General features: G+C 40.7%; 1 protein-coding gene across 1 annotated transcript in view; it reads left to right on the forward strand.

The window, feature by feature from the left end:
• LOC138144482 (maestro heat-like repeat-containing protein family member 1) overlaps nucleotides 1-15797 on the forward strand; it is a 115235-nt gene that overhangs the window by 60908 nt on the left and 38530 nt on the right. The window contains exons 15-18 of the mRNA XM_069065760.1: nucleotides 2187-2306; nucleotides 6507-6586; nucleotides 13718-13847; nucleotides 14816-14911. Coding sequence (XP_068921861.1) covers nucleotides 2187-2306; nucleotides 6507-6586; nucleotides 13718-13847; nucleotides 14816-14911 — 426 coding nt within the window. The remainder of the gene's footprint in view (nucleotides 1-2186; nucleotides 2307-6506; nucleotides 6587-13717; nucleotides 13848-14815; nucleotides 14912-15797) is intronic.

Consider the following 15797-nt stretch of genomic DNA (forward strand, 5'->3'; position numbering starts at 1 on the left):
AAAAAACAATCAAAACACAAATGAGGTCAATGAAGTGGGGAGAGGACTGAAAACAACTGGACAATAACAACAATGAGGCAGGCCGGTCGATTATTACTATCACTGCCATTTTCTGGATAAGGAAACATGCTCAGAGAGATTGTTCTGTTTCATGAGATGATTGAAGGAATGAATGAGAAAGCATTTAGTATGTGCTTATGTTATTTCAAGAACAGTGTTAATTCCTGGAGAGTTAAATATAAAAAAAAAAGTGAGCTAGCCCTGCCCTCCAGGAGCTTACATTCTAAAGACAGCACTTAGAGGTGACTGGTGCCTAGGGGTGGAATGTTCTTCTAATTTGACACACTTATCTTCTGATTCCATGCATTTTCACTGGCATCTCCTATGCCTGGAATTCTCTTCCTCCTCATAACTCATCTCCTGTCTTTCTTTAGGTCTCATCTAAAATCCCACCTTCTACAAGAAGCCTTTCCCAATACCCCTCAATGCTAGTAGTTCCTTCTCTCTAAGATTACTCTCAATTTATCTTCTTTTATTCTTTATTCTTCTCCACTCACTCTACAATCTAGCTACACTGGTCTACTTCCTTGCACATGACCTCTCTTTCTCATCTCTGTGTTTTTCCCAACAGGCACCCCCCCCAAATTGGAAATCATTCCCTCCTTACCTCTGCCTCTTAATATCCCTGGCTTCCTGCAAGACTCGACACAAAGCCCACCTTCTTCAGGAAACCTGTCCTGGTTCCCCAAGCTGCTAATGCCTTACTCTCTGAAATTACCCTGCATTTAGTCTCTGCCTCTGTCTCCCTTTGTCTCTCTGTCTCTGTCTCTGCCCCCCCCCTTTCCTATCCTTCCCTCCATCTTTCCCTCCCTCTCCCTCTATCTTCCTTCTCTCTTTCTCCTCCCTCACTTCCTCTCTATAGACACATATTTTGAGGTTTAGGGGTGCTTGAGACCCCAAAATACCAATAGCCAGGTGCTGTTGAATGAATTTTAATTAAGTTCTTTCAGCTAAAGTAAAGCAAAGTTTATTAAAGATTCACCACAATGGATAGGTTCTTAAGGAGCCTAAGCATTTGTGATGCTTGCATTGACAAGCAAGCCAGAATAATCTGACAGACTGAGTCTGTGCTAGATTGACTCTGACCCCTTCATGTAGGCAAGATGGATCTCATATACAGAAAGATTGTGGGAGGGATCTAGGGGTGGTCTAGACAAGGGGTTTGGGGAGGGTCCTGAAGAGGAGTGTAAGTAAGTTCTTGAAAGAACTGAGGTCAGACTCCAGGAATAGGATTGAGGGTGGGAAACAGCTGAATGCTAATTGGAGATGACAGACAATGGAGGGCTAGGCTAGTTTGATGGTAATAGATTTGGGTCTAGGCTTATGAAAGGCTCATGGTCTCATGTGTGTGTGTGTGTGTACACACATACATGTACATATAACATATATATGTGAAGAAAGAGAAAGAGGCAGTTAGATGGCCTAATGGATTCTATGCCAGGCCTAGAGTCAGAAAGACATGAGTTCAAATTCAGCCTTTGACATTTACTAGCTTTGTGACCCTAGGAAAATCATTTAATCCTTTTTACCTCAGTTTCCTCATCTGCAAAATAAACCAGAGAAGGCAATGGCAAACCACTTCAGTGTCTTTGTGAATAAAAGCCCAAAAGGGTCATGAAAAGTAGCGCATGACTGTAAACTACTAAACACACAATATACATTTATACATACACACACAGAGTTTTATTTGTATATTATATCTCCCATTAGAATATAAGCTCCTTGAGAGCAAGGATGACATTTTTTGCCTTTATCTTCACTGCTTAGCAAAAGGCCATGGTCTCCCACTGTATCCAGGGCCATCTCCGGTAATCCCAACCTATGTCTTGCCACTGGACTCAGATAACTCTGGAGGTAGATAGTGAGGCTGATGACCGCACAACTCTACCTCACTTAAATCCAACTCACTTGCAAGTCAAGACATTACCCTTTTGATGCCATTGGTCATCTTCAAAAATGAAGTACCACCACCACTAACAACATCGCTGCTTAGACAGTGTGTGGCTGCTCATAAGAGCTTAATAAATACTTGTGTACTAATTGTCTGCCTTCATGCTGGCATATGCTACTTTCTTCATGATTTTTCTTCTTTCCCTCTCTCCATGAATGACACCTCTGAACTGCAGGATGTAGAGATCAGGAGAGAATTTATTCAGTCCCTCCTGATGGCTGGAGAAATAATGGCCCAGGGAAAGAGATTTTTTTCCAAAACTCATTTGAGGAGGGTAGCAATGAATCAGCTGTTGGTAAGTGAGATTCTTTTCTTGGGCAAAAGTCATTCTATTTTAAGGTTTTACCAAATACCATGGGGAAAAAACCCTTTTACCTCAGTTATTTACATTGGGTGGTTCAGTCTGTCCAAGGAGATTAGAGTGTTTACTTGGAACTGGATGTTCCTGGGGTTCAAATCCCTTTCTGATACTCACTACCTTCATAACCCTGGCTAAGTCACTTGACTTTTCAGAGCCTCAGGCAATCCTCCAAAACTTATTATCCATTAAGTTATAGATGGTTTACTTTGTTTTTTTTTGTTGTTGTTGTTCTGGACCTAAGATTTCTTAGTACAGAGAACTTTATGGTGACAAAACAATGGAGATCAGCAACATAATTAGAGGATTGCTTGGAAAACTGAGTGCTTAAGGACTTGCCCAGGGTTACACAGTCAAAAGATGTCACAGGTAGAATTTGAACCCAAATCTTCCTAATATCAAGGCTTGCCTATCCCATTTATACACCCCCAACTTTCATTATATGGAGAAGAGTCATCAGATCTTTCCACATCTAATGAGGTAGCTTGGTGGCAAAGTGTAAAAAGAGCTAGCCCTTGAGTGAGAAGGACCTGAGTTCAAATCTGTCCTTAGGCACTTATTAGCTGTAACCATGGACAAGTCACTTACCTCCTCTTAACAGCCTCAGTTCCCTCTTTTGTAAAATGGGTATGATAATAATAACTCCTACCTCCCAGACTTGGGTTTAATCCAGCACTGACACTTACTATTTGTATGATCCTAGGTAGGTCATTTAACAACTTTCATTAACAGTTTCCTTATCCATACTGTAGTAACAGTAGTAGTAGTAATAGTAGTAGTAGTTATTGTTGTTGTAGTAGTAATTGTTGTAGTAGTAGAAGTAATAGTAGTGATGGGGTATAGGCTCTGGGAACCCCCCTTGAACTCTCCTTGAATCTTCCCACTTGGTCTGCCTGAGTTCATAAGACTTCCATTATCACTATACACAAATCTCTGTTACCCTTAACCTAGCCTATCCCTCCATTGTCTATTATCTACAGATAGCCTTCAGCTACTTCTCATCCTTAATCCCATTCTCTGACCTCTAGTCACCCTAGTCCCATCAAGACCCTCCTTAGACTCCTCCTCAAGATCTATTCCCTGGATCCCTCCTCCCATCACCCCAGACTACTAGACCACTCCTAGATCCCTCCCACAGTCTTTCATATATAAGATCCATCTTGCTTCCATGAAGGTGCCTCAGATTCACTCTAGCTCAGATTCTATCAATACAAGCATCACAAATGTTCAGATTCCTTAAGAGTCTGCCCAATATGGTGGATCTTTAATAAACTTTGTTTTACTTTGGCTGAAGACTTGGGTCAAATTCATCTGGGCAGGACCCAGTGTGTTGGTATTTTGGGGTTTGAGCACCCCTAAACCTCAAGAGTAGTAGCAGTAATTATTGTAACAGTAGTAAAAAAAAAAAGTGGTAATAGTGCTGGTGGTAGTAATAGTAGAAGAAGAAGTAGTAGTCATGTTGAGATCACTATAAAATATTGAGGTTTAAGGTTTAGGGGTGCTCAAGACCCCAAAATACCAGCACACCAGGTCCTGCCAAATGATTTTGACTTAAGCCTTTTCTTGGCCAAAGAAAAGCAAAGTTTACTAAAGGTTCGCCATAAGGGGTAGCCTCTTAAGGAGCCTAGGTATCTGTGATGCTTGTACTGGACAAGAGGGACAGAATAATCTGACACAGAGGGAGTCTGCACTAGATAATTCTCAGCTACCTCACAGAGGCAAGATGGAGCTGATATCCAGAAAGGCTGTGGGAGGATTTAGGGGTAATCTAGAAGAGGAGTTTGGGGAGGGTCTTCAGGAGAAGTCAAATGAGGTCAGACTCCAGTAATAAAAGATTAAGAGTGGGAAGTAGCTAGAGACTACCTGGAGATGACAGACAATGGAGGGCTAGGCTAGTAATAGAGATTTGGGCCAAGCTATAAGGAAAGGCTTATGGCCTCAGGCAAATGCCTCATGTGGGAAGATTCAAGGAAAGCTCAAGAGAGTTCCCAGAGTGTAGTGCCAATGCAATATTTACAAGCCTGTGATCATGATAAAGACCGTGATTATAAGTATCACATGACTTTTGATCACAAAATATGCCAAATTCTCCAGATAGAGGATAGAACTGAAGCATTTATTTAGACACCAGAAAACCCAATCCCAAAACCAGTAAGCCTATTCCATCCTAGTACTAAAGATATTCAGAAGCCATAATTAACACTGAGAGCCACAGCATTCTTTAGCCTTCCCAAGATCAATATTTACTCACAAGCCTCTGTCTCCTTGCCTGAGCTCCTCTGTCCCCCACCTTCTGGCTAGCTCTGACCAGCTTCCTATGGGCTCTACTTCCCTTCAGCAAACTCCTCCCACCACATGCTCCATGTGACTACATTCAGCCTATCAGGGGGAAGAGTTTATCTTCACCTCAGGTAAGCTTCCTGTGGGCTCTGCTGCACCCTTTAGCAAATTCCCTCCATCACAGGCTCCATGTGATTACATTTAGCCTATTAGGGGGCAGAGTTTGCTTTCAAAGCAGGGAAGGTCTTCAAACTCCCATTCCTATTACAAAGTGGTAATAGAAGTGATAGTAGAAATGGTAGTAGTAGTAAAAGCAGTAGTAGAAGTGGTGGTAGTAGTAATAGTAGTAGTAGTAACTAGAATTGGACTCTATCCATAACACAACCTAATAAAACCCATAGGCCCCATTTTCAGAATATTTTTTTAATTGCTAAAATAAAATACTTTCTTCTCCAGGCTGTACTCCTGACTCTCCTTCAGGATTTTCTCTCCAGTAGTCCCTTGTCATTAAGTTCCTTCCCACCCCTTCCAACTCCTTTTGTATGTGGTCCTCCCCTATTAGAATGTAAGATCCTTGAGGGCAGGGACTGCTTTCTTTCTGTTTCTATTTATATCCCAGGGCTTAGTACAGTAACTGTACTAAGATAATAAATGATTAACAAATACTTGTTGCCTTGATCTGACCTCTTCTTTCTTTTTTTTTTTTTTATGAGCAATCGGGGTTAAGTAACTTGCTCAAGGTTACACAGCCAGGTGTTTCTGGGTGGGTGCTAAGTGGAGCCCAGATTCGATCCCCAGGTCATCCCGACACTGAAGCCAGTGCTCTTACTCACTGAGCCACCTGGCTGCCGATGACCTCTTATTTCATTAGCATAGGGAATTTACAATAAGGACTCCTTCCTCCTCCTGCCCCCCATAAAAATAGATACTTGTTCTGAAACTTATAGTCTTAGAGTAGGGGTTCTCAACCTAGGGTCTGTGCACTTGTTTCTTATTTGAATATTTAGATAACTATTTCAGTACAGTTTGTTTCCTTTATAATCCTATGTATTTTATTTTAGCAATTGAATATTCTGAAAATGGGGCCTATGGGTTTCATTAGACCTCTATAGGGGTCTCTGACATTAAAAAAAAAAGTCAAGAATTCCAAAATTGAACATAAGAAGTCAGCATAAGAAATTAAGTCATTTGCAGAAGTCTACATAGCCACTAAGATGCCAGAGGTAGGAAACTCAGGCTTTTCTAGCTCCAAGGATTTCTGTATTGGATAATTTTGTGCATTATAGTTATCTGTGTTGTCTCTCACATGCGCGCACACACACACACACATATACACACACACACCTAAATAAGAAGTTCCGGGAATGAAAGAATTAAGCATTATCTAAAAGTTACTTATTGCCCTGCATGCAATAGGTGCTTAATAAATGTTTATTGTATTATTCTGGATTGTATTGGAAAGTGGAGAAGAGGTATGTGACATGCACTTGTACCAAGTGATAGGTAGGTTCCTGGCCTGCAAGAACGCTTAGATGAATTTTTACAGAATCTTCTGAATCTGACATTCTGGGTCAAATCACATTATGGCTTAATAGAACATTCAGGGCTCTCATGAGTCTTTTTTCACCAACCAATATCTGTCTACAACAAACTTCACTGAGGATGAAATGATCTTGTTCTGCTTACTGATTAAATTTTTTAAAGGTAGCTTAGTGTGGATTCCTTCTGTTCTATACTTAAGGAAATCCATATGAAATACTCTTAAGCAGATCTTTGCAGAAGGGAGGACAAGAACAGCAATGCCCATTCAAACTTTGCTCTGTGGTTTTGTTTTTTCTCCATATTTTTCTATACTAGCAAATACTGGCAGTAGAGTCCAAGGAGGACCCAAACACTTCATTCTGCTCAGATATCATGACAGCTCTGTCATACTTGGGGTAAGTACCTGGCCACAGAATAGAATCTTAACTAGTATTTTTCCAGGCAATGCTAGGAATCACCATAAACTATTCCTGGTCTGGGAATAGCAGTCAAAAAGTTGTTCAGTCACTTTTCATGTCCAACTCTCTGTGACCCCATCTGGGGTTTTCTTGGCAGAGATACTGGAGTGGTTTCCCATTTCCTTCTTCAGATCATTTTAGAGATGAAGAGACTGAGGGAAGAAAGGTTAAGTGACTTGCCCAGGGTCACACAGCTAGTAAGTGTCTAAGGCCAGATTAGAACTCAGGAAAATGAGTCCAAAGTACCCTCAAATTAATTTTTAAAGACATTTTAAAGACATTCATTTGGGAACAGGGAACAGTGACAGGGCCCCAAGGATACAACAGAAATCCTCCTCAGTGGTCATCTTCTGGTAACTATTTTAACTAATTATTTTGGTTAACTCAGTTGTTTCCTAGAATCATAGATCTAGAATTAGAAGGGATGTCAGAGGTCATCTAGTCTAATATCTCTCACTTTACAGAGGAGATAACTGAGGCCCAAAAGATCTAATTAACTTGCCCAAGAAGACACAGAATAATAAGGACCAGAGGTAGGATCTGGACTTGGGTCCTCTGTCTTTGGAGTCTGGGTTTTTAACATTGCTCTTCTAGACTGAGGGAAGAGTTTTAAGTGCCCTTTTCATTGAGGCATCCTTCTTGCACTTATGTGGTAGAAAGTGTCAACTTTGAAGTCAGAGGACCTAGGTTTAAATTCTGGCTCTGCCATTTATTTTCTATGTAAACTTGCAAAAGGGACAGCTAGGTAATACAGTGAATAAAGTGCCAGGCCTTGAGTCAGGAAGACCTGAGTTCAAATCTACCCTCAGACATTTGCTAGCTGTGTGAGCTGGGAAAGTCACTTCCCCCTGTTTGCCTCAGTTTCCTCATATGTCAGATGATTTGGAGAAGGAAATGGCAAACCACTCCAATATCTTTGCCAAGAATATCCCGAATAGAATCACAGAGAGTTGGACATGATTGAAACAACTGAAAAAACAAATGTTAAAATGCTCTACAAGTGGCTTTCATTATTGTTGGAGGAAACAAGGTAGAGTGGAGACAGCATGGGCTTTGAAACAAGATGACCTGGGTCTGAATCCTAACTTGGATGCTTATAACTTGTGGGTTTGGGCAAATCACTTAACTGAGATGTATCTCCTTTTCCTCAAATTGAAAGAGTGGGACTCAATGACCTCTAAGCTACTATCCAGCACTAAATCTCTGATCCTATTTTTATTATTATTAATCTCAAGAGCAATTATGTCTGTGCCATTTCCTAATCTCCTCAACTGATGATTTAAATCATCTTATGCAGTTATAGGAACATGTACAAGGGGCATAAAATGTCTCAGATGTTTGTGATAGCCCTATCAACTTCCCCATATTCAAAGCTGTTAAATCTCAAAGTCCTCTAAGGAGGGAACACTTCACCTTTTTTGTGTCATGGACCACCTCGGAAGTCTAGTGAAGCCTAAGGATCCCTTTTCAGAGCAAGATTTTTAGACACCTAAAATAAAATATAAAACAAACTTTCTAATGCATAAAATAAAATAGAGAACAAGGTTTTAATACACAGGAGGACAAAGGGGAAGGAAGAAGGAAGGGCACTTTACAAATACCATTTCATTTGATCTTTAAAATAACCCTAAAAGATAGTTACTATGAAATTGCCCATTTACAATTGAGGACACTGAGGCAGACAGAGGTTAAATGACTTGCCTAGGGTCACAAAGCTAGAAAATGACTAAGACTGGACTTGAGCTCAGGTCTTCCTGATTCCAGGACCAACATTCTATCCACTGCATCATCTACCTGCCAAAGGAAACCAATTATACTGAAATACACTTAACAAATATGTTTTTAAATAGTTCACAGACCTAGGTTAAGAATCCCTGATCTCAGGGTGGCCAGGTAGCACAGCGAGTAAGAGCACTGGCTCCAGTGTCAGGATGACCTGGGGATCAAATTCGGGCTCAGATACTCAGCACCACACCCAGCAGAAATAACTGGCCATGTAACCTTGAGCAAGTTACTTAACCCCAATTGCTTTAAAAAAAAAAAAAAAAGGAATTCCTGATCTCAGGGTTCCAATCCAGGAATAAATCCAGGATTGCCTAATCTCTGACTACATGAATTAGAGAAGGGACTTCAAAGCTTAAATCCAATCCTGTCATTTGACAGATGTGAAAACTGAGTAAGGCTCAGGGAAATGGTAACCTACTAAATTAATACCAGGATCAGAACTAAAACCTAGATCTTAATTTAATTTTATTTTCAATCCCAAATTCTCCTTCTCTCCCCCCCCTCCGCCCATTGAGAAGGCAAGAAAAACAGAACCCATTACAAATATGTAGAATAGAGGCATTCCTCAATTGATAGAGGCTTTATTTGGCCTCACAATTCAGTTAGAGCAAAGACCTGGGTTTGGGAATTCACAGGAAACTGACACTCAGGAAGCTAGTATAAACATGAATTTCATTATGTGATACATCAAGCAGGCAAAAAAAAAAAATGGGTGGGGGAAGAGAAGAGACTATACCATGTGGCAATGTAGACAGATAAAGGTTCAGTCCTTCAGATGCAAAGAAACTCACCCAATTCTAGGCTAGAGCAGGAGATGTGTATAATAACAAAGATCTCAGTGGGAGCATACACTCAAATGGGGGTCTGGGCACAGACGCTTTATACCTTAAAAATGGGCGGTTGAGAACAGGTAAGTGATGCCAGATGTGGGAGGCAGCATCCTTAATCAGACCCAGATGTGGTGAGGAAATTCCCAGGGTCCTTTATCAATAACAGGAAATAATAAGAGAGTTTCCTCATCAGGGGCCAGAAGTTCATGAGTGGTGGACTTAACTATCAGAGACATAAGGAATAGATGTGGTTCAATAGCCACTGTATAGCTGCCCTGGGGTCCCATCTAATCAAAAGCTGCAATCATTTCATTGCTTGACACAGGATCAGAACACGTCAAAACAGTGTAAAAATATTGTCTGTCATTGCTTAAATATTTTATGGCTATTAGGACAATTTAGCCTAAACGACTTCATGTTGGATTCCTATCATTATAACTAGAACATCAAAAGACATTTCATATTATAATTATTTTAGTGAATATCCTCTTCATTTCCAATTCTTTGGTAGTACAAAAACTTGTGTGAAGGGTGAAAGATGGAAATGACTGAGGAAACAAAGGTTTGAGCTTCCAAGCATATTAATTTATTAAGCAATGCATGCCAATTGCATAACAAATCAGGACTAGGTCTCCTCAGCTTGGCATTGGACTCCAAATCCAGAAGACAGATTTTTTTATGCATCAAAAGAAAACAATAAACAGGACACAAATAAGAACACAAGATTAGGTAATCTTATTTCTAATTGGAGGAAAGATTAGGGGCTATCCAAGTTGGTAGGGGGAGAGCAAACAGGTGCAATTACCTGAAATATGAAGAAGATGTGTCCTACCCTTCCCCCACATCCCAAAGTGTCAGTATTCAATCAAAGATACAAAGAAGTAATAACTGATTGGTCAGTACAGGGTCAGATTTCAAATAGGACATGAGTTGTCTGAGATGCATAACTGTGAGAAAACTCCCTACACTAATCTTTGAATCTGACTGGGTTTCTGGTCAGCATAACCTAGTTAAAGGGTCCTTAGTTAAGGGTCTCTAAGCAACATGTAAAGGTGGTCCAGATTACCAGCCAGGCAAGACTTGGTTCAAGCAATGCAATAAAGTTTTCTCACAATTCCCATAATTAAATAAAGTTATCTCACAAGACAGAAATTAAACTAGACTCATAAGTGAATAGAAAGGGAGTTGAGCTAGATCCAGAACTGAATCACAAGATGGAGTCAGTTTGGTTCACACAATTCCCATGGTTCACTCAGCTGCTATAAATATTTCTGTATGTATAGTTCTCTTTCTTTGATCTCTTTACAGTATATACCTAGTATTGTTAACTCCAGGTAAAAGGTTACATAAGGTCTAATAACTTTTTGGGCATAGTTCCATATTGCTTTCCAGAATGGTTGCACTCCACCAACAATGCATTGCCATATCTATTTTCCTACATCCTGAGTAAGTAAATTAGTTTAGGTAGTAATGTCATTTTTATTATATTGGCTCAAGCTATGCATGAGCAATTAGCATATCTTCATTTATTTAGATCTGATTTTATTTGTGGAAAGAATATTTTGCTAAAGAGTATTTTATACACTCTAGTTATTTTAAATGGAATTTATTTCTTACTGAAGGATTTTGTTGGTAATATAAAGAAATGCTGTTGATTTGTAAGGGTTTATTTTATATCCTGTAACTTTACTGAAGTTGTTAATTGTTTCAATTATTTTTTAAGTTGATTCTCTAGAGTTCTCTAAGTAAAACATCATATCTTCTGAAAAGAGTGGTAATTATTTATGTTTCTTCCTTGTTTATGCTTATTTCTTCAATATCTTTTTCTCATTGCTACAGCTAGCATTTCTAGTACAACATTGAATAATAATGCATCCATTTGGCCACTTCTGATTTTAAAGATTTTTTCTTCAGTAAGATTTTGTACTTCTTTCACCAAGCTGTCAGTCTTCATTCCATAGAGCTCTCATTTGGTTTATAATTTTTTTTTTCTTTTTGCTTCTAAGAATTCTTGTTGGGGGGGGGCGGCCAGGTAGCACAGCAAGTAAGAGCACCGGCTCCAGTGTTGAGAAGACCTGGAGATCGAATCCCGGGCTCAGACACTTAGCACCCACCCAGAAACACCTGGCCGTGTAACCCTGAGCAAGTTACTTAACCCCAATTGCTTAGGAGCGGCCAGGTGGCTCAGCGAGTAAGAGTACCGGCTCCAGTGTTGGGATGACCTGGAGATCGAATCCTGGGCTCAGACACTTGGCACCACATCCAGAAATAACTGGCCGTGTAACCTTGAGTAAGTTACTTAACCCCGATTGCTTAAAAAAAAAAAAAAGAATTCTTGTTGGGCTTACATTCAATTTTCATTTTTCCTTGAGGCTTTGAATGTCAAGTCATTGTCTTTTTCTGGGTTTGTGTCTAGAGTTTCCCTTTCATGATGGTAACATTTTATGATAAGCTTCTCTTCTTCCTCCTCCTCCTCCTCCTCCTTCTATCTGCCTATTTTTCATTTTGGATTTTATGGTAGTGCTAGAATGTGTGCACTTCTGGGAGTTGGAGGATGTCTGGCTTGAGTTTCTGTCCTTTCATACCTCTCTGCTGCTTTTACACCTCAGTCTGGAATCCTGCAAGTTTTAAATGCTCCCAAAAAGGTGTGATCCAAGAAGAACCCTATTCACTACCCTCCTTGTCTATGCTCTCCAAATTCCTGACCCAGGATTAGGTCTATTGTCTTGTGTGTTTTAGTAGATTGCTACTAGTCTCAGTCAGTGTTTACCCACTGGGAAGTTCTGCAGATTCAGAAGAACTGAATTTCTGGCTTCCCTTTGGTCCTGGACTCCTGTCTTGGTTATTCCATTGAAGCCTTATGTGCTAGACTAAAGGCTAGAACTGAGTCTCTGCTCTGCTCCTGAGCTTAGAATCACATGACTACATTTCCAGAATTTGTTCCTTATTCAGTACACATCTAAGGCCCATCCTCAGATCTTCCCTGTGCCCTTGATCTGTGACCCAGAACTGAAAAATGGGCAACAGAACTGCTAAATGAGACTAATTCCTTCACCTGATACTATTCAGGATCCCCTGAAATCTTAGTCCAGGTGTTTCATGACCTGGTGTTTTTTCTTAGCATCCTTTCCATCCCTGAGCAGTGGAATGTTGCCTGTTGCTGCCAGTGTACATGCTCTTGGTCAGTCCCTGTACCCGTTGTCCATAGACCTCTCTCTGTCTGTCTCCCTAAGCAGCCTTGGACTGGAAAAATTACTCACTGTGACTTTATCTTGGTTTTACTGGTCAAGATTTGGTCTGCTCCATTTTCTAGGTCATTGTGAAGGAGGTATGCTGGCTGAGTTAGGCAAAAATACTTCCTGTCAGGGCAGCTAAGTAGCACAGTGAATAGAGCACATGCCCTGGAGTCAGGAGGACCTGAGTTCAAATCCAACCTCCAACACTTAACACAAAAACTAGCCATGTGAATTTGGACATGTTCAAGTTCAATGGCCCTCCAAAAATCAAAACAAACAAAAATAAAGCAAACTTCCTGTCCCTCCACCACCATTTTGACTTTCCTTCTAAAACCTGGATTGCCAAGTTTCTTTTGACCATACTGCCTTGTAGCAGTAAGCACCCCAGCATCCCCAGGGTAGCTGCCAACACAGGTTCTTAAATCTGCTTTTCTAAAGGAAAGCAACTCAAAATGGGTGAACAATCTTGTTTTAATCAATCAAACATATCATTTACCTAGTTCAGGGATAAAAGTCAGCACCCCAAACTTCAGAGTATACAGACAGAAGTTACAAGAAGACAGAGAAACATTTCAAGCAGACAGGCCTCCAACTCTCTGACCATTATGTCCATACTTAGGCACAGTTATCAGACAGGGAAGCATCAACATCTGGGTTTTTCAAAGCCGGGGGGGGGGGGGGGCTCTCAACAGCTTCCCAGAATATCATCGGGTCAAATCACACAACACTTCTCAAAGTGAGCCCCAAAACAAAGCCTCTCATTAGGGTTTATATAGCCTTCTCCAGGCTCAGAGAATGTAACAATCCTCTTGACTCACTACCCCATCATAAAGTATCTCCTGAAAAACAAGCCTCCTGCTACAGGCTCCAGGTATACTTAAGCCTATCAAAGGGCCTAGGGGCAGGGAAGATCTTAAATTCAGATTCTCCTTACATGTCTTCATACTGATTTGATGATTTGATACTCAAGCCATATAGAAGCTCTCTGAGGAAGGAGGTACAGGTACTACATTGCTGCCCCCATTTTATACGTGAGGAACTTGAGACTTAGAGAATGCCATTGATTCCTTCAAAATTCACAAATTTAATAAGGGGAACAGCAGGATTAAAGCTCAGATCTCTTGGCTCCCAAGCTAGGGCCTTGTCCTAAACAAAGAACAATAAACATCTTCACTATCAACTTGAGTTTGACAATCTACTTTTTCCTCTCTTCTTAGGGAACTGTACCCACCCTTGAATGAGGAAGAGATAGACTTGATCATCAGTTGCTGCCTCAAATGTGTGTTCTCTCCACCACTTACAAATGATTCATTGAAAGAGATATCACCTCTAAGGACTCCCATGAAAGTGAGTTTTCAGTGGGTCCCATTCTTATCAGAGCAACCTGCTTTACCCCATCTCACCTAATGGCCTAATTAGCTCTTATTGGTACTAATACAATAAGCTCCTAATTGTTTTCCCTGTCACAAGTCTCTCTCTCCTCTCTCTCTCTCTCTCTCTCTCTCTCTTCTCTTTCTCTTCTCTCTGTCTCTCTCTCTCTGTCCCTCTCTGTATCTGTCTTCTCTCTCTCCTCTCTCTGTCTCTTTGTCTCTCTCTCTCTGTCTCTCTCTGTCTCTCTTCTCCCTCTCTGTCTCTCTCTGTCCCTCTCTGTCCTTCTCTCTCTCTATCTTCTCTCTCTGTCTCTGTCTCTTTGTCTCTTCTTTCTCCCTCTGTCTTTCTCCCCATCTCTCTTTCTCCTTACGCTGTCTCTCTCTACTCTGTCTTTGTCTCTGTGTGTGTCTCTCTGTCTCTGTCTCTCTCTCTGTTTCTCTCTTTCTTTTCTTTCTTCTTTCTTCTCTTTCTTTCTCTTCCATCTTTCATACAGCTGCCAGTCACATGTACCCAAAGCACAGCTTGGATCATAACACTTCCTTGTTTAGTAAATTCTCTTCCTCTAAGATCAATTCATCCAACTTTTCTTACTTATGTTCTCTTTTCATGTAGTATAAATAACTGTCACTGGTAAATAATTTTAAAGATTGTAAAACATCTACCTTATTTGAGCCTCACTACAGCCCTTTAATTATTATTAAATATTAAGTATTATCCCCATTTTATAGCTAAGGAAATAGCTCTGAGACTTCCTCGGTGTCACACAACTAGTGAGTGACCAAGGTAGAGTTTGAGCCCAGGTCTCCATGATCCCAAATCTAGCACCCTAACTATTCAGCCAATCTGTCTCTGCATCATGCCTGACTCGTGCCTGACTTTTTTCAGGCTCTCTGCCTTCTTTCCCACTGGCACATTACATCATATTACTCCTCTCTTTGTTTCAGTCCCTGAACCAGAAAAAGATTGAAGCCTTGGATAATGTCATCATGACCATTCTGGAGAGTCAGCCAACACCAGAAATTACCTTCAGGATATTCAAAGTAAGATGAATTTGTGGTGAGCTTGTGCTCACCTACTGACAGTCCTTTAGGAAATACTGGAATGGAAAGTTAGTTCTTTACTTTGCTATATCTACTGGTTCCTTTTCCTTTGCTAAGACTTCCATCACCTTTAAGGAAATTTTCCCTTGACCTTACTATCTTCTTAAGCTATTGTCTTATATTTCTCTTCACTTTTATAGCCCAATTCCTAGGGGGAAAAAACCAAATCCTTTTGTACTCTCCTCCTCATCTCTCTCTCTTCATTTAATTCTCAATCTCTTGCAATCTGGCTTCCAACTTTTTCATACAATTCGAACTTTTCTCTCCAAGGCTGTAAGTGCCAGGTCTAGTGTCAGTCTTTTCCAAGTTCTCATTCTTCTTGATCCCTCTGCAGCATTTGAAACTCTTTCTGGGTTTTCATGACACTGCTCACTGCTCACTTCTCTTTCTCACTCTCTCTCTCTTCTTGTCTGTCTCTCCCTGTCTTTCTGTGTCTTTCTCTCTGACTCTCAGCGTCTCTGTATTTATCTATGTGTGTGTGTGTTTCTGTCTCTATCTTTGTTCTGTTTTCTCTCCCTTTCTCTGTGTGTCTCTGTTTCTCTCTGTCCCTCTCTGTATTTTTTCCTCTATCATTTTGTGTCTCTGTCTCTGTCTCCGTCTCTGTCTCTGTCTCTGTCTCTCTCTGTCTCTCTGTCTCTGTCTCTGTCTCTCTCTCTGTCTCTGTCTCTCTCTGTCTCTCTCTGTCTCTGTCTCTGTCTCTCTCTGTCTCTGTCTCTCTCTGTCTCTCTCTCTCTCTCTCTGTCTCTGTCTCTCTCTCTGTCTCTCTCTCTCTCTCTCTGTCTCTGTCTCTCTCTCTGTCTCTCTCTCTCTGTCTCTCTCTCTCTGT

The sequence above is a fragment of the Petaurus breviceps genome, unplaced genomic scaffold, assembly GCF_028583685.1.
Source record: "Petaurus breviceps papuanus isolate PSGF00001 unplaced genomic scaffold, PetGlider_PUasm1.0 90701, whole genome shotgun sequence".
NCBI classification, from domain to species: domain Eukaryota; kingdom Metazoa; phylum Chordata; class Mammalia; order Diprotodontia; family Petauridae; genus Petaurus; species Petaurus breviceps.